The following is a 25,441-nucleotide window of genomic DNA, read 5'->3' on the forward strand; positions in this document are numbered from 1 at the left end:
AAAAAAATAAATAAAATACGAAAAAAAAAACTAACTTTGATACCTTTTTTTTTAAAAAACGTTTTTAACCTATATTAAACTCAAATCGACGGAAAAGATCATTATCATTATGTTTTCATAAATATAGAAATAATTAAAGAGCAATTTTCCTTAACTGTCTTCAACAATTGCAAAAATGATAGAAAAACAAATTTCAGTTTGTCATCGGTCACAGATTATTTCAAAAAGCGTTTATACATAAATGTCACAGTATTGTACTAATAATTAACCAAACTGTCACCAAAATATAGTTGCAGAAAGTCTGAGCATTGATATACGGTGATGATGAAAATAATCCCTTTCTATTTCTATTTTATTTCACTGAACTAATTTAATCTCTAAAAAATACTCCTTAACCATCACAATGAACAGTATTACATAGAGGTCTCAATTCGACCGGTATTATTAACAATTCTTGATAAAACAGCACTTATCCTTGTTTCCAGGGACTCTTTGTAAAGCGCTTTGAGCACGTTTAGTGGATATTGCGCTATATAAAAGCTCTATTCTAAAAGATTTTTTTTTCAATATAAGTACACTTCAGTTCCATCCCAGGATTTTCTCATAGCAGTGACTCACCTAACCATTTTCCCATTTGAGAGCTTAAATTTCAGACACTGAGGCACTTCTTTCATAGGAGAACTGAGATCTGAGCTTTCCTCGGATTTTGTCTTTTTCTCCTCTTTGACTTCCTCCGCCTGCTCCTCCTCCTCTTTGATTTCAACCTTTGCCTTCTTGGCAGCTGGTTCCTGTTTCTTCTTACTGCTCCCTCCTGCTCCGGCTCCTCCTCCCCTTTTCAATTCTTTTTTAACTTTAACTTCTCTGTTTTCTTTCTCGCGATTACTTGCAGAATCAGTAACAGCACCTGCGGTGGGATCTGGTTGGTAGGCACCGGCCTTTGGGATTCGAACCTTGAGACTCAAAGGTAGCTCTTCTTCTTCATCCTGATTAGAGAGTGAATAGATACACTTTTAAAATTTGGGTCAAGATTAAATAAGAGTAACTTACACAATTTTTTTATATTTCATACAGGGCTAGTCATTATGCTAACACTAACATATATATGTTGAAATTGAGAGGGAAATTTTTTTTTTTTTTTTCAAACATATGGCCTTATGATGTTGTTTTGTTAATCTGAAATTGGGACTAAAGCAGTCCCAAGTTTGCTACCAGTAATAACACATGAAAAAAATATTTCAGTTTAATCCATAATACATTGACTTCTTTTCTTATTTTTTGACATGCACCTTCCTATATTCATTTGCACCCTGCACTATCAAAGACTGGAACGCTCTTCCCGAATCATGTGTGAACACAACAGATTTAGAAACATTCAAACGAAAGATTATCAAAATTCTTCAGCCTAAACAACAACAAAGGCTGTCACACTCAACAACTCTCTCTCCGTCCTCGAATACAAATACTCAGAATTGAGTCGACTTCGAGTAACAATCAGATTCAGATTCAAAATGTTGGAATCGCCCGTAGAGCCCCATTCGCTTCGGTGCAAGTTTTTACCATCACCCTTCAATACTGCTTTTACTCTACAGCAAAGACCACTATACCAAAATTATAACAATATAAAAAATCTATTACAACTTTTTTTTTGTACTGATGGGAGAAAATTTTTCTTGTTATAGAAAAGTTGAAATAGTTTGTGTTAGTCTATTTTGACAAGCTCTGTACAATTATTCCATGATAATAAACTAACGCATGTATCATTGATTATCATTATTGTTTATCATCAACACATATAAGAGTGTGAATAAGGATGTTGATGAGAATAATAAGAATGAGAAATGATGATGATGATACTAATGATGATGATGATAATGACGATTTTATGAAAATAAAAAACATAATTGAAAAAAAAAAATAGCTTACAGCATACATGATCCCAACCAATGCATGGGAATGAAAAAGTTGTTTACCTCCAGGATAAAAACAGAAAGTCTCATAGAAGGGTAAAAAAATTTCTAAAGAGAAATAAAAAGAAGAAAGACTGGATCAACTGCATCCATCAATCTCACGTAACTGATGATGAAGTTAAAAACAATAATAATGGTGATGAGGAAGAATACTGATGACTTTGTAACGATGGTGCTTCAGACCTGGAAATTGTAAATGCTTTCCCTCTGTTTCCGTTCAGAGGCCTTGAGTGTTTCCTTGGTATGTTCCTCTAAGACATCCAAGCCCATAAGGCTTTTTTTCTGAGCGGTGGGCTTCGTGGGGGACGTCGTCTTTTCAGCCTTCTTGGTCTTTTTGGTTTTCTTAGGGGTTGGGGGACTCTGTGGTAAAACACAAATCATTTTAATTCAGAAAAGCGAGTGGAACAGGCACTTATGTTGATAATAACAAGAAATGAAGTGAAAAGGAAAGTTCCAGAAGACAACATAGAATAGAAACGTCGTGGCGGCAATGGTGGCTCAAACCCACAACCTTACTGGTACGACAACTCTGCCTGGCTGGGGAGATTGTGACTCTACCGTATGAGCTATCCACAACCTCAAAAAAAGTCGCTTCAAATTCTAGTCTATCAAGAGCCACTTCTCCCCAACTTCATGAGGTCACAGGTTCAACACACACAAATGCCGTAAAGTTACTAAGCCAGCATTTAAGCTAATAATTATAAATAATTTTTGTTTTCAATGTTCCTTTGAAAATTGTTTTGCTGACGAAGGTTTGTACAAAAAAGGTCCATTGTTTGAACTGTTTCCCCCCAAAGCCTTTCCATTTTCAACTTTTCATTAGTAATATATTTCCACTAAGCCACCCTATTCATAAGACTATACTAAAGATTCAGGACATCAAAAAACATCTGAAAATAAACAACAAAGAGTTGACTACCTTAATCTCCTTAGCCAAATCATTCAACAATTTCCCATATTGGATGTAATTGAACTTTGTACCTTTTGGGTACGAACGTAAGACCATACCGCTGAGCCACGCTGTCCCATTCCCATATATGACTATAATAAAAATTCAGGACATCAAACACATTTGAAAATAAACGATCCTTACCAGGGAGTCAACTACTTTAATCTCCTTAGCCAAATCCTTCAACAATTTCCCATACTGGATGTAATCCGCAGCATCTTGTTTTCCAATTTTTGCGTACTGAGGCAGTTTGAAAATAAAACAAAACAATAATTAAAAGTAAAAGTAAAACGACAATGAATAAAAAGTTTTTATGCAAAACATAAAATTGCCATACAATTGTCTTGATGCATGACAGCCTTATTAATAGCTAAATAATTATATATATATTTTAAATAACTATATATAATAACATACAATATATATATATATATATATATATATATATATATATATATATAATATATATATATATATATATATATATATATATATATATATATATCTTGTATATAATATAAAAGCATATTTGGAATATTGCTCCATGCAATGGTGATAGATAATAATGATTACAGAAAAAAACTGCTCAACTAACTCACTCACTTTTCCACTCTTTCTTCTTGATGACTGATGTACAAAATTACACCTTTACTTACTTATAAGCATTGTTTTTTCAGCATTTCGGTTTCAATATAATCAATTAACAACAACAGCAACGACAACATCCACAACGTTTAAATAAGAGAGCCTTCCACAACTTCCATTATGAGAATCGTGAAGCCTGCCAGGAGCATTAGTTTAATTTTCTTTCTTTTAAACTGAGTCAATGCTGTTTTAAGCCAGGTACTCATTTTACACCTGAATGCAGTGACAGAATGTAAGTGAAGAGCTTTTTCCTAGAACTACACTTTGAGATGCCTAGAACTGGACTTGAACCAGAGACATACAAGTCCAAGCAAGGACAAAGTACCATACCACAAAACCATAAAACCGCGCACATGCAAAAAACAAAACACACAGAACAAATGATCCAAGAAACCAGCAGATCCTATAAGGGTTTGAAACCACACTTCATTGAAGCTTTGTTTAAATTCACAAATTCAGAGTTTCTTAGAACGCTTTCACTCTGATCTGAATTAAAGCTATGCATTTAGTTTTAAAACTCACAACATGTGCCAGCCAGATATAATGAACAAAAAACAACAAACTGTGTGTAACATTAAATGCTTAAAGTCTGATTAATACCATTTAAAGAGAACTACTCATAAAAATGGCTGGCTAAAAACAATTACAAAGAGCTGAGTGATGTCAATTTCATTCCTTCTATACTCGCATTGGATTCAAATTAACTCTCTCCAGTTGACCACGTTTTGAAAATCAAATAAGAAATTGTATGATTTTCCATTCATACGAGAATGGGAGTGATCTATATTCAGGTTTTCGTTAAACCGAGTAATCAATTACCTGTTTTATTGCTGTCCAACAATTGGATATTTCTTAATAAATGTAAACACGTTGCTTTTGTTTATGAAAGTTTAAGCATACCCATGGGTCAAGCTGAACAAAATGACCAATCGTGATGTTAGGTATATCAAAGGTTGTGAACATCAATGTGACCAATGACCTCAAGCACATGGAAAGGTAATTTAGATCATCTTTATTAAGGCAAGGTGGTGGTGAATTAATTACTTTTATATTCCCACAATCAAAAATTCTAGATTGTCTCAAAGACTAATAAAAATGTGGTGGGGTTGAGGCATTAAGTCTAAAAGAAACCCACAAATTCCATTTTTTTTAAAATATGGATGAGCTAATATGTTCATGAAGCTTCATAAAAATCAAAAATTAAAATTAAAATAAAATTCCCTAGATTCATCCCCTAGGGGAAATTTGTCTCTACGGTCTATTCCAAGGGAAGACTGGAATAACCCAGGGAGTGCAGCGCCGTAAATTGAGCTAGGGCAAAGTGACTTGCTAAAGGCCACACAGACAGAGCAGCAGCAGGTGATCGAATTCGGTATCTTTCGGGTACGAAGCAAAGACCGTAGTACTGAGTCACGCTGCCCCCTAACATCTGACACAAACAGCTTTCAGAAGATAAAATAATAATCTCTACCTAATTCCTGAAATCAAATATCTATCGTCCTACTCACTAAGCTCTAGGCTTTAATGCAATGATTACAAACAAAGAAAGAAAAAAAAATACTTGAGTTTACAAATAATTCAACATGTTCTAGTGTTTGAGATTAGGAAGCCTTTTTTTTCTTCTTTAAATCAAAGATAATACATACATTTAAAAAATACTTTACGAGGAATATTTACACTAGCAATCGGGCAAACAAAACGTATCTCTTCTTATCACTATAACATTCGTATGTCACCACAGACCAAACTACAAACAACAAAATGGCTGTATATATAACAATTTTGTGTATTTTGTTTAATGATGAGGTAAGATTTACTACGTAACTATACATATATCAATATATCACCACTACATCACTAATAATGTGTTGTAAATGCAACTCCAGCAAAAAAAATTTAAAACATTTTTAAATCATTACTTAACATTAAAGAACCCCCCCCCCCCCCCCCCCACCCCTTTCCCCTTTAGATAAAGAAAAAGGAAAACAAGAAAGAAAAAGGAATAATCCCCCTATTTATTTTTTTTCAAAGGTCAAAAACGAACAAGATAGCTTTGTTCAGGCAGCATGCAAAAATAAACTGTTCATTAAAGAAAAAGAGAATTTTTATGTTAGTAAAAGAGCATTATGATGCCAGTTATTATTATTTTGAGAAAAATTTATTTTTCATGGAATCAAATTATTCAATATTGAGTATCCAATCAAAATCATAGTATCGATATTGTAACTGAAATTGTATCGATAAGTGGCCATCACTTCTTCATGGGCTTTTTGCCTCGCCAACGTAGTACAAAACAGGCCATAGGAGTCTGGTGAAGGGAATCACTTGAATCTGCCTGGAAATCAATGCTAAGTGGCATTGCTATAGATTATAGACGTCCTCATGAGAAATAAAAATCCAAGACAGTGCTCTAATCCAGACATCGTAGCAGCCAAGTTTTCAAAGAGCTACAATGGGACACCCTACCGCACAATACCGTTTTGACCCAAAACAACAATACAATTGGAAAATTGTGTAACATAATCTATATTAATAGCTTTTTCTGTTCCTTGTTTTAATTTTCTAGTTTTAAAAAAGCATAATCCTGGGACAAGCAAGGATCATTTCCATACATATAAACAATCCATATTTTTTTAAATTACTTTTTTTATTTTTATTTTTGTTTTTTAAATTTTCTCCAGATTGTCAAATCGGGACCATCCCGATTTTATTAGGACAGATGGCCGCTATAAGACATAAACTGGAAAATCTTAAATGAGAAGCTTAAAAACAAAGAGATCTGAGAATCTCAGAATTTGATGTATAAATGAGAATCAATACTAAGTATAGGTGATTTTAATTAAACTCCAGAATTAAATTGTTACATTAAAAACTTGTTGCATCTACAGATTGAACATTGCAGCCAACAATTTGCGAAAGCAGGAAATCCAAAAAGCAGCGCAGCACATGAAAATGGGAGTCCCAAAGATATTCTTGTTCTAACTGGAAAGAACGTTTACAAATAACTCAGTGGTTGATCTAGTTCAAACAGAGAGTAGTAAACAAATGAACAAATTTGAAATGTTACGGGACTGTAGGGGATTGCAGAAAATCAACTAGCACGGGGAAGAAGTAATTTACTTGTTGCCAACGGACAAGTTACAAAAATAAATAAATAAATAAATAAATAAATTTTTAAATAACTAAAACGAAACAAGTGGAAATAAAAAGGCGTCCAATGCTAAAATGTCTTACAATTTGATAAAGTAAAACTACTTTTAAGAAATTCTTTTAGAATATGTTGGGTTTTTTTTTTTTGATGGTTCACAATAATACAAGACTCGTATGCCGAACTGATCCGATGGCAGACAATGTGTGATCAAACTGAAAGATGGTCTCCCAAATTGCATAATAAAATTAGACCAAATTTATTCAGGTACTTTCAATTTTTATTCAATAACAGCTTTTTTTTCTTTAAAAACACAAGAAACAAATTTTAATGTTTATATATACATACAGACCTGCCTACCTGAAAATCTAAAAATTCGTAGTTTTTAAGCTATACAAATTGTAGTCGCTATATTTAACTTTACAGATCAACAATTTACCCTCACAATGATTAGAAAACACTTCAAAATCCTTTAAAATTATGTACTCTGGCATCGGCTTTTATTTTCAATAAGTTTTAATGGTTCAGAAATGTTCATGAACTTCTGATCAAAATTTTGTAATTCTACGAATTTTTCATAGTTCTAGGCAGGTCTGTATAAATCAATCTGTCACTCTAATCAAGGAGTTAATTTCATTGTTTATGATTGAATCGGTCTGGAAAAGAAATAAATGAAAGGATTACGAGTCTCCACAAAGAGAACAATAAACAAAAACGGTAAGAGGAGTTGAGATACATGAGATTGGTCAAGAAGCATTTCATCGAAATAACTCAGGGGAAAGATGCCCAGCATGCAATATTATAAAAATGTAAGATTACAATTGAAAAATTAAGAAAAGATCAAGAAAAAAAAATTCCATGACAAGAAGATTCTAATACTAATCTACGAATGATAGAAGTCAGCAATGCTTTTTTTTTCCTTTAAATCTTCAATGAATACAGTTGATTTCTTTCAGATTCTGTTAAAATTCTTTTGATTGTTAATATTAAAAGCTTCGTAATGCAGGTAAGTAGAAACAAATATCTGTGGCTTTGAAAGGCATTAATTACACAAGCAGTTGGTTTCAACTAAGCTAAAAAATAAATCACACGCTAAAGATTTAAAAAAATAAAATGTCCTTGTTTGAACAATTCAAGAATACATATGGTGTCTAAAAATTCAATACAAAATAATTTTATTGCTCCAACTTTACACGAGTTCTACAGTTTAAAAACATAAAAATATCGCCTTCTTTTTCAGCTTTGACAAACAATACTCAGTGAACCAAAGCCAAAATTAGTAAACAATCAACTTTAAAGAGCAAGTTTGACCAAAATACATAACAACTTAGATTTTTTTTTTCACTCTCTTTTCTATTCCCTTCTTTATTTTTCGTGTTATTGGTTTTAAACAGTTACAAAAATTAAACACCAGAAAATCAAGATATGTTTTAATTATTCCACATTCAATATTCAATAATTGCTCTTAAAATTTCACAACAGTCAACAAGACTGACGGAAACGACAGCAGCCACGATATATACATCATAAGGTGAAAAGCGATCTAACAAAACTAAGTGCAGAAATTTTTTTAAAAGCCTTTTTTTTTGTAATTAAAAAGGAAAATCATTGATAAATCAGCAGAGGTTTGTGTTGTAAAAAGGACACACAAAGAGTACATGGTTTGATTATTTTTGTATTCTTAGCATAACAAAGAAAAATATAAAAGTGTCCGATTAAACATTTTGAGACACAAGATCACTCTGACTGGCATGTGGAAATAGAAAACGTGTGTGTCAACTCACAACATATTTGCTGGAGAGCTGAAAAGGAGATTTATGGCTTGGTCAAGCTTTGATGCATCATTTATTTATTGCTCTTATAAATAACGATATCGAAAACTCTGTTAATTCAACCATTGGATAAATAGCAAATTTTATAACTATTACAATAGAATTATAGAACTAAAATTGTCCCTGGAGTTTAAAATTTCAAATTGCTTGCGAGGTAGAGTGTCAGTGAATTCTTATAATTATCAAGCACAAACAGTTCCGCATATAATTTGCAAGCCTATTGTGTTGTTTTTTTTTATTTGTTTATCTTTGGAGCAAAATTTATTTTGGTAAAAGCAATTAGATGTTAAGAGATTAATAAAAATATATAATACAGAAAGTTTTTTTCATGTTATTGTCAAACACATTATAAAAGAACCTTTGACTCATAAATAACAATAACGTTGGTTTTTTTTCAAGTCCAGGGCATCAGGCCATTGACCTGATTTTTCTTCTCATAACGTATTTGTCATTGCAATAGTATTTGACATTAAAGCATCAAAAAAAAAATCATAGATCTTCAATACGTTCAAAAATTTAAAAAAGATGAACAAAGAGAGCAATGTTGATGTAAAAATGTGATCTAATCAAAGCAAGGAAAGATCTTCCAATTCTCATTCTCTGACATTAACTGTTAGGTAAAAAATCTTTTAAAAAGAATGTCAGGCAGAAAAAAAGAAAGAAAGAAAAAAAGAATTTAAAATATAAAAGAATAGAAAAGAGTAATATAAACTCAATGTAGAGAGAGGAGAGAAGAGAGAGAGAGAGAAGAGAGAGAGAGAGAGAGAGAGAGAGAAGAGAGAGAGAGAAGAGAGGGGAGAGAGAGAGAGAAGAAGAGAGAAAGAGGAGAGAGAGAGAGAGAAATAAAGAAAGAGCGAGAGAGAGAGAAAAAGAAAAGGAGAGAAAAAAAAAAAAAAAAAAAAAAAGAGAGAGAGAGAGAGAGAGAGAGAGAGAGAGAGAGAGAGAGAGAGAGAGAGAAGAGAGAGAAGAGAAGAGAGAGAGAGAGAGAGAGAGAGAGAGAGAGAGAGAGAGAGAGAGAGAGAGAGAGAGAGAAATAAAGAAAGAGCGAGAGAGAGAGAGAAAAAGAGAAAGGGAGAGAAAAAAAAGAAAAAAAAAAAAAGAGAGAGAGAGAGAGAGAGAGAGAGAGAGAGAGAGAAAGAGAGAGAGAGAGAGAGAGAGAGAGAGAGAGAGAGAGAGAGAGAGAGAGGGGGGGGGAATTGGCTGTTGGAGAAGAATAAAGAGAGATAAAGAAACCGATAGACGTTGCGAGAATAAAGAAAACCAACTCGATAAAAGATTTACAATCCACCAGTGACTGTGAACAAGATTTAAATAACAACTTACATCTTTTCTCTGTGTCCATCCTTTGAGAGAAGACATGAGAGCTCTTGCCCCGTTGGCCATATAATTTGGTGGTGCTTTCTTCTCTTCTGTGTAGTCTGAGATAAATTATTTTAAATGATCATAAAATAATGCAGTTTCACATCAAATAAGTACAGCAAATATGAAACAGAACAAGATGTAAGAAATGAAATAAAAGAAATAAATAAATAAAATTCCCTTTATTCATCCCATGGGAAAATTTGTCTTTAGGGTCTATTCCAAAGGAAGAATGGAATAACCCAGACGTCAACCACAGTGCAGCGCCGCAAAATGAACTAGGGCGAGGTAACTTTCTCAAGGCCACACAACAAGGCGGGGAGTAGAACTCAGTACCTTTTGAAGCAAAGACTGTACTGCTGAGCCACACTACCCCCCCCCCCCCACTAAATAAAAAATATTTAAGATACAACTTTTTAAGTTCAAGACTTTAAAAAAATAAACAAATTCTTTAATATTGGAATACTTCACGACCTTTTACCAACGCTACACTTCTGAATTTTCTATTGATTCATTCATTTTCTTTCTTATTTTAGGGGTGCAAAGGTGGGGAAATCATGCCATAGGTTATGTGGCTATGTGGTCTTGTGGTATGACACTCGCTTTCGGATCGGAAGGTCAATGGTTCGAGCCTCACTCGGCGCATAGTTGAGTCCTTGGAAAAGGCTCTTTACTCACACTCTCTCACCATACTCAGGTGTAAAATGATTACCTGGATGTAGAAAAGAAATCAGAACGATAACATTTTTCGGTGCATCGCAACGAATGTGACGATTTTCTGATGGTTCTTAAGGAAAGGAGAAGTGTCAAATAAAATGTCATAGGGGGAGGCAAAGGTGGTAGCCAGAAATCGTCCCAGATGGAGATCCGATGTTTTTGTTTTTAAGGGTCTTACGGCGCTTGCAACACATTAAGGTCATATCAGCGCCAGTAAAAAGGAAGAAAATGGGATAGTAAAAAGTTAAAGAATTACAATCCAAGAATAAGGCAGACAAAGGGGAATTGGTTCAAATAGGAAACAGATATAGATTCCACACTATCAAAGTACTTAGTTTGAGATCACCTAAAAGTCTCATCCAGACACAAGCGCAGGTCCCCACTAAGAGGAACACACTCAAATGTTTACATAATACATAAACAAAACATAATACAATGTATAACAGAAATATGATTTACAAGGAAAAAAAATATTATCCCCCAAAACTAACTATACATTTGACTGTTTCCCTCCCAGCCAGGGCCAGGACAAAACCAAGTAATCTCATTCCAAGACAAAGACAGAAAGCATCTTGGAAAACAGACATAGGGGGATAGAAGACACAGTATGTACCTCCCTGCCCGCTATGGGAGGTCAGGAACCCCACCCAGTGATGGAGATCCAAGGTGGACGCGCTATGCTCAAAGGGAGTTAAAAGGAATAAGTCAAAGTAAGTCAAATATTAAGGGTTAATGGAGCCCATGCTCAAAGGGAGTTAAAAGGAATAAGTCAAAGTAAGTCAAATATTAAGGGTTAATGGAGCCCATGCTCAAAGGGAGTTAAAAGGAATAAGTCAAAGTAAGTCAAATATTAAGGGTTAACAACAGATTTCTACGGTTCAATGCATCCCAAAAGACTTAAAGATTTTTGTTTTAAAAAATAAATCTAATGAAACCAACCTTTCATCATGTCTAGAATGTATTTTGCTGCATACCAATTCATCGTCTCGTAGTTTGGAAACATGTATTTGTCAGGGGTTTTCACAAGTCGCTCTATTTCATAACATCTGGGAGAATGAAAAATATATGAATTATCAAATCAGTCTCGTGCCTCTTTGCATGTGAAACGAGCACTCTACCAACTGAGCTATCAGGACCCCTATTGAAAGAGGTAAACTGTACCATCATTTCTGTCCATCTGATATAATATATGTGCGGCTATGCGGTCTAGTGGTATGACACTCGCTTTCGGATCGGAAGGTCCTGGGTTCGAGCCTCACTCGGCGCATAGTTGTGTCCTTGGAAAAGACTCTTTACTTACATTCTCTCACCGTACTCAGGTGTAAAATGAGTACCTGGTCGTTAACAGAGTTGTCTTTGTCCGAAAAATTGTAATATCGCCTAACAGGCGGCATGTCCCGTCCGACATGTTAAATGTTGCTGTTGACCAGGAACCCATTGAAAAGTGCTTTGAGCACATTTAGTGGATTTTTAGCTATATAAAAGCTCTTTTTTTAAAAAAAAATATATATATATAATATTAAAATAAGAGTTGGATGGATGCTTCTGATATCCACATGTAGAATTGGTGAATGACATGAAGAGAGAGAGAGAGAGAGAGAGAGAGAGAGAGAGAGAGAGAGAGAGAGAGAGAGAGAGAGAGAGAGAGAGAGAGAGAGAGAGAGAGAGAGGGATAGAGGAAGCAGAACATCTGAAATAATTTTCTATTGGAAAGATAATTGGGTCAGAATGCATTATTTCATTATTATATTAATTTCTGAACGTTTTTTCCCATTATCATATTTCTTCCCACTTGAATTGTAATCTTGAATTTTGATCAATACATATGTAGAAAGTAGTTGCTATATAAACAGTGAAGTAAAATAAATCATGTTAAGAGAAGAAAAGAGGAAAATAAATAAAATTTTAAAAAATAAAAAATAAATAAATAAATAAATAAATAAATAAATCAATCAATCAATCAATCAATCAATAAAATCAACTTGAAGAAAGAACCTTACTGCAACTGTAATGGGATGTTAAAGTTATGCAGGAAATTTCCTCCAAAGACTAGAGAATCGATTGGGGTGAGCACCGCATGAATCCAACCTGTGGGTATAAATAGAGTTTGTCCCTGTCTCACCACTTGACGGTAACACTTGTCGACCTGAAAATGTAAAGATTTGTACTGAGAAAAATTGAAAGACTTCATTGCAGAAGAAGATTTTTTTTGGTGTTGAAAATACAGTTCACTCCGCTTATACGCTACACAATCCCGAAAAACACAATTTTTGCTATATCATTGCTCCGCTTAATCGTACACTATCTCCGCTTAACCGCTACACCTTGATTACAGTGACAACCAACAGACATATGAAATCAACAATGCTGTTCCCGTTCCACACAACTTTTCAGCCGAAGCATTCTATCAATTCTTTACAATGGACAAAAATATACCCATCAGCGGTGAACTGGCATCTCAGGAGCTATTGAGCTCTATTCAGCCACATAAAAAGACAATGCCTGGATAATGAAGATGAGGATGAGTCATCGGAATGTGACAAACCACCCCTGACAAACACTGAAAAACTTGACCTGGTGGACAAACAACGTCGCCAAGTCGAAGAAGGACGCTTGACAGATGACCCACAAAACAGTTTGCACAGACTAGAAATAAATCAACGCTTCACGTTACTGTTCTTACAACCAATTGTGTCACATTTTGTTGTCGGTAAAACATGGAAAAGAAAAGAAAATTTTAAAAAAAAAACAACAAATAACAAAAAAAAAAAAATAAAAAAAATAAAAAAAATTAACAAAACAAAATAAATAAATAAAAATTAAGAAACAAACATTCTAATGAAGCTAAGTCTTGAATATGCCGTTTCCGAGCCTGTAGAAAACCCAGAAGGAAATGCTCTACATGAATTGCACATGAAAGCTGTGATTTAGATGCTATTATTAGCTTCTCCGCTTAATCACACACTCTGCTTAATCGACACACTAACCCGAACTTCCGAGGGTGTGCGATTAAGCGGAGTCGACTGTAACATGCTTAGTCTATACATTTCCTTAGGGGGGGGGGGGGGGGGGGGGGGGAGAAATAATATGATTTTATTCTCACCCCCCTGTCCACCCAGCAGTGATTTGGTAGCTGAGTCTGTTAGACCTGGCCAAAGTGCTTTGCGATAGACTAGCATCCTATCCAAAGGGTAGCAAGCAATAGTCATTGTCTGCTTTATGCTATAGAAACTTGGATAAACTCTGGCCCCATGGGCCTAATGGCCCTGAAAGACTACTTTTTTTTTTTTTAATATTCTTTTCCAGTTTGACCAGATCAATTTCAGTTGATTCTCAATAAATAAAAGCCTGAATTATGAAGCATTGAATCAGTTCGTCATAAAGACAAGGTTTTAGATCATTTGAATTTACAAAAGATTAAGTAATGATAACAATTCCAAACTAAACTCAAGCAGATATGGACAAACGCTGTTCATTTGCCAAACAACATTTATTATTGTTTTTAGCGGTTCCATCAACTGGGGGTGACTTTATCTCAACTGATTTAGAGCATTTTGAGTTTTCTCAGGATTGTTGCCGTTATTTCCATTATTAAAGGACTATATTTGTATCAAAGAAAATATAACTGTCACAAAACTAAGTATAATCTAATTTGTTCTAATTTATAGAGGCAAAGTCGTCTCAGTTGATGACGATGTAATGTTTGCTTGTTTTTAATGGTTTTACGGCGTTTGCAACACATTAAAGTCACATCAGCACCAGTAAAAATGAAGAAAATGGGATAGTAAAAAGTTCTAGAATTACAATTAAAGCACCCAATAAAAGGTAAGACAAAGGAAATTGGTGCAAATAGGAAACAGATGTAGATTCCAAGAGCACACTATCAAAGTACTTAGTTTGAGATCACTTAAAAGTCGCATCCAGGCACAAGCACAGGTCCCCACTGAGAGTAATACACTCAAATGTTTACAAATCGTATATAATACGTAAACAAAACATAATACAGTGCATAACAGAGAGATAATATAATCTCCCAAAATTATAACTATACATTTGACTGTTTCCCTCTCAGCCAGGGCATCCAACCAGTGCCAAGACAAAAGCAAGCATTCCACGACAAAGACAGAAAGCATGTTGGAAAACAGATATAAGGGGGATGGATAGAAAATACAGTAAGTACCTCCCTGCCTAGCGATGCAATGTGATTGACTACTGATTAAATGAAAACATGAGAAGAAAGTGGAAAGTGTTGGATAAGTCAAGTAACAGTGACAATAGTAATAGTTATATCTTGTCTTCAGTTAATCATGAACAGATGAGAGAATTTTTCATCATGGAAGCTTTTAATATCCATTGTTCATTTAACTTACCAGATCTCCGAAGAATGTTTCACTTTGTTTAGATGAAGACAACCAGTGTTCATACAGAGTAAGATTTCTCTCTGTAGGACGAATGAAATAGAATACTTTTTCTCCCTGAAAAATGAGAAAAACACAAATATTGTCATAAATCAGAACTAAGAAAGACGTATCTAACATATCAACAAAAGCAACCACCTGTAAACAATTAAGACACCCCAACATAACTTGTTTCCTCCCACCCCCCGCCTCCCCCCTTCCCCTAACTGCTCCATGCAACAAATGCTAACGTCCATGGGTGAGGTGAAAGTTCAGAGGGATCAATTTGCCTGAAAAATAGATCAACAAAGCCAGTTTGCTTGAAATAGACGATATTCTAAAACAAGGATAAATAAATTAATAGCCAAAATGATGAAAGTTGATTATCATTATAACCAAAATACCGACACAGCCAGCATATGCAAGCAAAATTTCACCCATGCTAATGTCACGATCAGTTCATCACATTTCAGTTTTCTAAAATATTAAGGAAATAAAAGACAAGATTCTTTTCAACTTAAAATAAAGAAATTTACGTTCTATCTTACTTTAAGTATGACGGTCCCGATAGCTCAGTTGGCAGAGCACTTGCTTCACATGCAAAGGGACCAGGATCGATCCCAGGTGCAGTCAAGATTTTTTCTGACCCCCCCCCCCCCCAGCAGTGAATAGGTAGTTGAGTCTGTTAGGTTTGGCGAAAAGTACTTTGAGATAGACTAGCATCCTATCCAAAGGATAGCAAGCAATTGCTATTGTCCATTTCACTCTATAGAAACCAGGTTAAACTCCAGCTCTGAAGGATTACTTTACTTGAAGTATATTATGGTACCAGAGCTTTCTATCTTACCTTGAGTATATGGTACCAGACAGAGGTCCCACCAAAGTCTATGTGGAAATCTGTAAAACTGTCTTTAACGCCCATCAGACAATATTTCTGGACCTCTGGCCGACCCATGCCGCTGTCCTCCGGAAGTTGCTCTGGCCAAATATTACGAGCCCAGCTGACCTGTCGGACAATGCTCGGAGGTATAACTAATTCGGACATCCTGGAAATTAAAAATAAATTATCCATGAAAGACTGCCGAATATTTGCTGCAATATATTCAGGGTTGCCAATTCACGAGGCAAAAATTTACTGAACTTTTAAGCAAATATATAGACGAATTCCTTTCTGAGTGCTGAACTCCGGTAAAAAGACATTGTGTACTTACTTTTTTTACCGTTTAGCGGGTGATTGGAAAATATACTGAGGGTTTATAACATACTGAATTCCATAAAAATATGAGGAAATTGACAACCTTGTATATTGACAAAATTTAAATCCCTCCTGGAATGGTATAACCCCAGGCTATCTGTTTCTATCGGAAGGGGGGGGGGGGGTGAGGAGTCCTGATAGCTCAGTTGGTAGAACACTTGCTTCGATATCGATCCCAGGTGAAGTCGGGATTTCTTTCCTCTTGCCCAGCAGTGATTGGGAAGCTGGGTCTCTTATAACTGGTGTAAAGTAGTTTGCAATAGACTAGCATCCAATCCAAAGGGTAGCAAGCAATTGCTATTGTCCTTTTCACTGAAATAAACTCTGGCTCCATGGGTCTTACGGCTCTGAAGGACTACTTTTTATGTTCAAAATAGACTCTTAAAAGCAACCCAACACAAAAATCACAAAACAGCTTTTGGTACCTTGTGTCCGAAAACTCCAGACTGATAACATTCAACACTTTGTCTCGGTTTGTACTGTTGTAATATTCAGTCCATTCTCTCATGATCATCTTGATGTCTTCTTGACGAGAAACATCTATGACATCAATTTCTCTCATGGGACCTAAAAAAGTATAAAAATAAATGAATGAATAACAGTTTAAAACCAGACTGTTGAAATATATTTAGCTTTTACTGCTTTTAATCAATGTATTATGCTTAAAAAAGCAACTGTACAATCTGACAAATCTAAACATGGTAAGAAGAAGAAAAAGCAAAAAAAAAAAAAGTAAGAAAGAAAGAAGTAGAAGTAAGAAGAAGAAGAAAACGTATTATCCGACAATATGACCCATTTGATATGGGTAAAATAATGGAATTGGTTCCACTGTGTTGATATTCAAGGCTGGAGTAAGTCCACTTAAGATCAAAATATCATTTTGTTTTCAAAACAATTTTCTTTGCTCTGGATGGCAAATAAATATATGTGACTTTTTATATAGACTCTGTTTGAAAACCATGATGACTGCCAATCTTAAAATGAACAGAGCAAACAAAAGGAATAGCACTCATACCATCTAAATTCGTTTTCTCCAAGCACCAACCGAATATGGAATTCTCTGCCCGAAAATATTTAAAAAATGAATGGCCAAAATGAATTTGACAGAGAAATCGATAAAATCAAAATAAAAGCCTACACACGTCCATTTGTTCCCACCACACTCACAGTCCCGATTATCTTCGATGCACAGAGTTGCGACTTAACTCTCTCCTTACCGACCATATTCATGATTTTTCAAGAAATGTTATACCTACCCAACACAGAACTTGACCTTTTAAACTATATCATAATATTTTGCAGCAGAACAAGCTTTATAAAACAAAGATTTTTTCATAAAATGTCATGTACAAAACAAATCTGATTCAGAAACGTATTCATTGTATCATTAAAAATGTGACAAATTTCCTGTAGTTGGTAAGGAGAGAGTTAATGACAAGACAAAGAGAGTTTGGATGACTTACCAACCAGTTCCTCTACATCCCTGATAGTAAAAGTAGTCGGCGGAAGAGTCATTGTATCATTAAAAATGTGACAAATTTCCTGTAGTTGGTAAGGAGAGAGGTAATGACAAGACAAAGAGAGTTTGGATGACTTACCAACCAGTTCCTCTACATCCCTGATAGTAAAAGTAGTCGGCGGAAGAGTCAGACCCAGTCCATCCTTTTTCTCACACAGTACAGGTACATCGAAGCCTTCCTCATCCAGATAGTGTGGGGTCATTTGGGTTCCATGCACTCGCTTTATGGGGATCTCGTCAGCACTAGTAGAAAAAAAAAATCCCAAAGAAAACATGTTTCTTTCCCTGAATCAATGATTTTCAAGGGTTACTTTTAGTTAAACCCCGTGTGGTGTCCGGGGTCCCTCAACTGAGAGGGTCAAGAATAGCCCAACGCCAAGCCAGCGTGTCGTAAAAGGCGACTAATGGTGTGTGATTCCTCCATCTTTGAGTCACCTGGTCCTCCAGGTTGGGGGTTGGCAAAGGGTTAACACCCTTTCCGTTAAACTCTAACCGTTACAGAAACACAGACAGACAAACCAAATCCTTTTTTTAGCTTGGGCGACCGAAGAGTTTCTGGAATATCAGAATTTATGAAGGACAACAGACAAAGCCGAAAGGACTCTGCTGACCCGATGACGTCTTCGCCAAACAAGCAGCTTCGAATTGCGTCGTGGAACGTTCGCACCATGTATGAAGCAGGAAAAAGCTCTCAAGTTGTGACTGAGATGAGAAGATACAGGCTGCATATACTTGGAGTAAGCGAAACCCACTGGATACAATCCGGACAGAAACACCTCAAGTCTGGGGAGAAGATTTTATATTCAGGAGAGGGGACGGGATTCATACACAGGGAGTAGGAATAATTCTAAGCAAGTTTGCCCAGAAGTCACTGAGAGGATGGGAACAATGCGGAGAAAGGATCATCATGGCGTCCTTTACAACACGGAGTAAGAAGATCAGCATGAACATTGTACAGATCTATGCCCCAACAAATGATGCAACAGATGAGGACAAAGATACATTTTATGGTCTGCTACAACAAGTCATTGACAAGTTGCCAAGGAAAGACATCAACATATTGATGGGAGATGCTAATGCAAAAGTGGGACAGGATAACGTAGGCTATGAAGGTATCATGGGACGTCATGGCATGGGAGAAATGAATGATAATGGTGAGAGATTTGCAAATTTCTGTGCATTCAACAGTTTGGTGATTGGAGGATCAGTGTTCCCCCATAAGAGGATCCACAAAGCAACTTGGGTCTCACCAGATGGTATGACAGAGAATCAGATTGATCATTTTTGTATCTCTCGTAGATTCAGACGTTCATTGGAAGATGTGACAGTACGGAGAGGGGCAGATGTTGGATCAGACCACCACCTGCTATTGGCAAAGCTTAAGCTCCGACTCAGAAAACACGGGGCCAGATCACATACAAGAAGAAAATTCGAGGTGAATGCACTTGATGGGGAAAAGAATGAGGAATTCAAACTACAATTGAGTAATAGATTCCAACCTCTTACTGAGCTCGAGGAGGACATAGATGTAGAGTCACATTGGGCAAAGATCAAGGAAGTCTACATAACAACTTGCCACGAGGTATTGGGGGTAAAGAAATCAGAACATAAAGAATGGATAAGTCCAACCACCTTGGACCTTATTGAAAAGAGGAGAACAAGGAAGGAACAAGTGAATGCAAGCCGAACAAGGGCTTCAAGACTGGATGCACAAGAGCAGTATCGAGCCATAGCTAAGGAAGTCAAAAGATCTGTGAAGAAAGACAAGGAAGCATTCATGAACAGACTTGCAGAGAAAGCAGAAGCAGCAGCGACTGGAGGACACATGAGGATCCTTTATCAAACTACCAAGACACTTGCTGGAAAATATGGGAAACCAGAGGTACCAGTCAAAGACAAAGATGGGAAAACTATTTTTGGAAAAGAGGCTCAATCTGAACGATGGAGGGAACATTTCAACTGCCTTCTGAACAGACCACCACCAGACAACCAGCCAGAAATTTTGCCTGCAAGGAATGAGCTACCAATTAGCTGTGATCCACCATCGATAGCAGAGATTGTGGGTGCCATTAACAAGATGAAAAGGGGGAAAGCTGCTGGACCAGACCAGATTCCACCGGAGGCTCTAAAAGTTGATGCGGAAAGAAATGCTGAGGCCCTGCACCCACTATTTGAGAGAATCTGGAATGACGGGATATTCCCAAAGGATTGGAAGGAAGGACATCTTATCAAGCTTCCAAAGAAAGGGGACCTCAGTAATTGTAATAATTATCGAGGCATCACTCTTCTTTCTATCCCAGGAAAGGTTTTCAACCGTATTATTTTAGAGAGAATTAAGAATGCAACAGATGCTAAACTGCGGGACGAACAGGCAGGTTTTCGAAAAAACCGTTCAACCACCGACCAGATTGCCTCTCTGCGAGTCATAGTGGAACAGTCTATAGAATGGAACTCTCCTCTTATTGTCAACTTTCTGGATTACGAGAAGGCTTTCGACAGTATTGACAGAGCAACATTGTGGAAAATTCTGGCACATTATGGACTCCCTGAAAAGATAGTAAACCTCATTAAGGAAATGTATGAAGGATCAAGTTGCAGGGTTGTACATGAAGATCAGCTTACTGACAGCTTTGAAATTAAGACTGGTGTCAAGCAGGGATGCTTGCTCTCTCCATTCCTGTTCATCCTTGCCATTGATTGGCTAATGAAGGAAACCTCCAAAGGGAGAAGAAATGGGATACAGTGGACCCCCTGGACACAGTTGGATGATCTGGATTTTGCAGATGATCTGGCTCTTTTGTCCCACACCCAGGACCAGATGCAAGAAAAAACCACAATTATAAACAGCCTGTCGGAATCAATTGGTCTAAGAATTCACCCTGCAAAGTCAAAGGTCTTGAGGATAGGTACGCATCAAAGGGAGCAGATCAAAGTTAAAGATCAGGAACTCGAAGATATAGACACTTTCTGCTATCTCGGAAGTATAATTGACAAGGATGGAGGCACGGAAGCAGAGGTGAAAGCACGAATAGGAAAGGCACAGGCTGCATTCACATCTTTGAACAGAGTTTGGAGAACTAAAGATATCTCCCTTCAACTAAAGCTAAGACTTTTCAACTCAAACGTGAAGTCTGTCCTACTGTATGGATGTGAAACTTGGAACGCATCACAGGCATGTATAAGGAGGGTACAGATTTTCGTAAACAGGTGCATGCGTAAGCTACTCAGAATAAAATGGATGGATAGAATAAAAAATGAAGAAGTATGGAAAAGAACACAACAGAAACCAGTGGGAGAGGATATAGGAAGAAGACGATGGAGATGGATTGGACACACGCTTAGAAAGAATGACTCAACTATAACAAAGAAAGTATTGGACTGGAACCCTCAGGGCAGAAGATCAAGGGAAGGCCACGAGGAACATGGAGAAGAATTAAAGAAGCTGATATACAGAGAAGTGGTAAGACCTGGAATGAGATAAAAAAGTTGGCTCAGGATAGAGAAGGATGGAAACTGTTTGTCTGTGGCCTATACCCTGACCCAGGGTGAAAAAGGCAATGATGATGATGATGACTTTTAGTTAAGAAGTGAGGGTCCTGATAGCTCAGTCGGTAGAGCACCCGTTTCACACACAAAGGGACTGAGATCGATCATGAGTGCAAGTCTAAAAAATTTTCTGACTTCTCTGTCCACCCAACAGTAATTGGATAGCCGGGTCTGTTAGACCTGATGGCAAGTACTTTGTGATAGACTAGCATCCAGTCCAAAGTGTGGCTTAGAAACCAGGATCAACCACAGCTAATTGGGCCTATTTGTTCTGAAGTTCTACTCTATTTAAGGAAAATATAAATTAATCTGTCAGAAGCTTTAGATTAAACAAGCATAATCAAGAGCAAATATGGAATAAGGTAGTAATGGGGTCAAACCTTTTCAGCCAAAAAAATAAAATAATAAAATAAATAAAAAGTAATGTTAGATTATAATGAAACACTTGAGCTTTTCCATAACAAAATATCCCTGAAATGTGCTCAAAGCACGTGACAAGGAGACCCAAGCCAATTTATTCAGGTACAACCCTGTTAGTGACCAGAAAGACCCAAGCCAATAGCAAAACTTGTTATGATGATGTCTGTAAGGTATTACTTTTACAAATTTTCCTTTCAGGTACAAACAACCCTGTTAGTGACCAGAAAGACCCAAGCCAATGGCAACACTTGTCATGATGATGTCTGTAAGGTATTACTATTACATATTTTCCTTTCAGGTACAACCCTGTTAGTGACCAGAAAGAATGTGGATAAAGAGCCTTTTCCTAGCACTCAACTTTTCAACGCACAAAGCGGGACTTGAACCAAGCTTACAGTTACAGCGTCATACATCAAGACAACAACAACACAGTACAATATTTACATCCCCCACGTCACAGACCTCTGCTCAATCTTTAATACTGTGGACATTGTGTCACTGTCCAAGCATGCCCACCCTTAATTTCAAATTTAAGGAAACATGTTACGGATAAAAGAAAGAAACTGGAGGCAGCAGAAATGTGGTTTCTTAGAAGGATGTTAAGAATCTCATGGACAGAGAATAAAACTATTGAAGAAGTATTAGAGCAAGCTGAAACTAAAAGGTTATTAATTTGTACAATAAGAAAAAGACAAATGCAATTTTTAGGGCACCTAAAGCGACATAAATGTATTGAACATCTTGCTCTCACAGGAAATATAGAAGGTAAAAAGAGTAAAGGTAGACCAAGAAAAACATATTTGAATAGTTTGAACAGCTGGGTGACAAAGAAAGAGAAGAGTAATATTAGTTTTCTGAGGTGATCTGATCAGAGAGATGAATGGCGTACCATGATCACTGTATGTCTGGCACAGACTTGGTACTTGAAGAAGAAGAAGAAGTTCCAGATAAAACCTCCAATGTCAAGAACAATATGGCAGGTAATATCAATGGTTTAAAGGATATAATATGTCGAAAAGTGTTGATGTAGCATTAGTGGTGGTAGGGATGATGAAAAGAAATGAAGTGAGTAGGAAAGTGCCAGAAGACAATATAATAGAGAATTAAAATTTTGCAGCGGAGGTGGGGACTCGAACCCGCGACCTTACTGGGACGAAAACTCCGCCTGGCTGAGGAAAGTGTGGCTCTACAGTCTGAGCTATCCACCACTGATGATGATGATGTGGTGGTGGTGGTAATTGTAGTATTGATGGTAGGGATAATGTGGTGGTGGTGGTTGCAGTAGTGGTGGTTATGTGATCTATCTTTTACAGGTCTATAAAATTATGATGAGAAATATCAATTATCATTGCTAAAATATGTTCCGGTTTCAAATACCAGTGCAATGAAAACAAAGAGAATTGTGGAAAAACAAAAACGTCATAAGGTCAGGAATATAAAACTGTTACTTACTTGGGAAAAGAGTGTTTTTTTAACTCTTTGATAAAAACAGTGGTTCCTGTTTGCACAGCCTGTCGTAGAAAGAGATGAGAAAGGTCACACTGGAGGAAGTAATACTGTATTCTAAACCATTAAGATACTATAAACAAAATAACAATTTCCTCCAATTGATTCACGGTTCCAATTGTGTGATCTTGCAATGAATGTTGTGTGAGACAAACTTTTCACAATATTCTACATAATATGTTCTCCACAAACTGACTGAGACAACAATATGATTAGAGGTTTCTCACTTAAATGAATTTAAAAAAAAAAAACAACAACAAAAATCCAACCCTACACTCTCCCTAAAAAAAAAAAAAGAAGAAAAACGTTTTAAAAAGAGCTTTTATATAGTGATACTAAGCTACAAGAAGCTGTGTACTGTATGTAAAAAGTAATAACAATAATGAATACAACAGCTTTAAAAAAAGGACAAAATACCAAACACGGATCATTTCGGGGTCAAAACCCTTCTTTAGCAAACAGCAAAAAAAAAAAAAACAACAAAACAATAAAAACATAAATACATTACGTCAATCTGTTTTGTTTTATTAGGATTGTATTTTTGTTTTTATTGTTTTTTGTTGTTGGCTGACGAAGGGCTTTGAGCTCGAAACGTTCTGTGTTTGGTATTTTGTTCTTTTTTTGAAGCTATTATATTCATTTTTGTTTTAGAGCTTTTATACAACACAATATCCTCAGATGCGTGGACAGAAACAAAACTTAACATTTTATACAAATAATGATGCCTGTAACATGCTGTTACAATCTTTTTTTCTTAAAAAAAGAAAACACTATCACTACCCAAGTACTCATTTTCCACCGAGTATGATGAGAAAATGTGGGACTTAGAGCCTTTTCCAAGAACTCAACAATGGACAATCACAGCAGGACTTGAACTGAAGACCTAAAGGTCGCATGCCGATTGTCATTAGCCAAAGACTATTTTTTAAAATATAATGATGTATAAAACACTGCATTGCATAATAAAAAGTTAGTGAAATTCATTGGGTACTCACACTGCTTGAATTGGGATCTTCCTCCGAATAATCATGGCGATGCCAGTTTCTCCTTTTCTTCACTAAAATAAACAGAAATTAAAGAAAATTCTACACACAAAAAAAAAAAATTAAAACAACATAATTTTATACTAATATTAACACCATGAAATGAATACATTGATCCTGTACACATCTCATAAAATACAATTCTCTCTATCTCAGAGGTCAATCTGCATACGACAAAGGTTTAAACATGAAACATAAAGCTTCAATAACATACATTGACTCCTCCAAAAGTAGAGAGACAAACTTACACATCTCAGAATTGAAACAGAAGGGTAATCAAGTAGTTCATCTTTCTTTAACACTGTTACATCAGTCAAACCTCCAATATGGAGTTAAGGATGGCAACGATAAACAGCATTGACGAAATATTCTTCATCTTTGAAAATATTCAATTTGAGATTGTGTGACAAGTCCAGATCAGATAGTCAGTGGATAACAAAGTAAAAAAAAAAATTTTTTAAAGAAAAATATAAGAATCAACCCAAATTGCTTGATTATAAAACTTAGTTACATGAATTATCACTTTAAAATTCTGTAGAAATTTGATTTCTTTCAAATTTAGCCAAAAAATATGTTCTTTGTTTTTGTTTTTAAGGGTTTTACGGCGCTTGCAACACATTTAGGTCATATCAGCGCCAGTAAAAAGGGAAAAAATGGGATAGTAAAAAGTTCTAGAATTACAATTAAAGCACGCAAGAAAAGGTAAGACAAAGGGGGATTGGTTCAAATAGAAAACAGATGTAGATTTCAAGAGTACACTATCAAAGTACTTAGTTTGAGATCACCTAAAAGTTTCATCCAGACACCAGCACAAGATCCCTCTAAGAGGAATACACTCGAATGGTTACAAATCATATGTTAAAAATTAAAAATAACAATACATTAACAGAGAGATGATTTACAAGGAAAAAAATATCATCTCCCAAAACTATAACTATAAATTTGACTGATTCCCTCCTAGCCAAGGACTTCGGTCTGGGTCAGGACAAAAACAAGTAATCTCATTCCAAGACAAAGACAGAAAGCATGTTGGAAAACAGATATAAGAGGATAGAAGACACAGTATGTAGCCCCCTGCCCACTATGGGAGGTCAGGAACCCCACCCAGAAAAAAATATGTATATATCGATTAAATATG

The 25,441-nt window shown here is 35.9% G+C and overlaps 1 protein-coding gene across 5 annotated transcripts in view; it reads right to left on the reverse strand.

Annotated features, from left to right (window-relative positions):
- The window catches only part of LOC144975127 (uncharacterized), a 47,599-nt gene that overhangs the window by 14,765 nt on the left and 7,393 nt on the right, over positions 1–25,441 (reverse strand). For 2 of the 5 annotated variants that reach the window (XM_078918897.1, XM_078918895.1), the window contains exons 3-15: positions 24,256–24,317; positions 23,207–23,265; positions 17,868–18,031; positions 16,695–16,836; positions 15,862–16,060; positions 14,988–15,092; positions 12,618–12,763; positions 11,557–11,663; positions 9,865–9,959; positions 8,494–8,511; positions 3,061–3,156; positions 2,151–2,327; positions 619–1,007 (exon numbers count right to left, since the gene is read on the reverse strand). In XM_078918897.1, coding sequence (XP_078775023.1) covers positions 619–1,007; positions 2,151–2,327; positions 3,061–3,156; positions 8,494–8,511; positions 9,865–9,959; positions 11,557–11,663; positions 12,618–12,763; positions 14,988–15,092; positions 15,862–16,060; positions 16,695–16,836; positions 17,868–18,031; positions 23,207–23,265; positions 24,256–24,317 — 1,759 coding nt within the window. The remainder of the gene's footprint in view (positions 1–618; positions 1,008–2,150; positions 2,328–3,060; positions 3,157–8,493; positions 8,512–9,864; positions 9,960–11,556; positions 11,664–12,617; positions 12,764–14,987; positions 15,093–15,861; positions 16,061–16,694; positions 16,837–17,867; positions 18,032–23,206; positions 23,266–24,255; positions 24,318–25,441) is intronic. The other 3 variants (XM_078918898.1, XM_078918899.1, XM_078918896.1) reach the window with 3 other exon arrangements.

Source organism: Berghia stephanieae, chromosome 6 (genome assembly GCF_034508935.2).
Source record: "Berghia stephanieae isolate SIO BIC M18660-M18661 chromosome 6, UCSD_Bste_1.3, whole genome shotgun sequence".
In the NCBI taxonomy this organism is placed as follows: domain Eukaryota; kingdom Metazoa; phylum Mollusca; class Gastropoda; order Nudibranchia; family Aeolidiidae; genus Berghia; species Berghia stephanieae.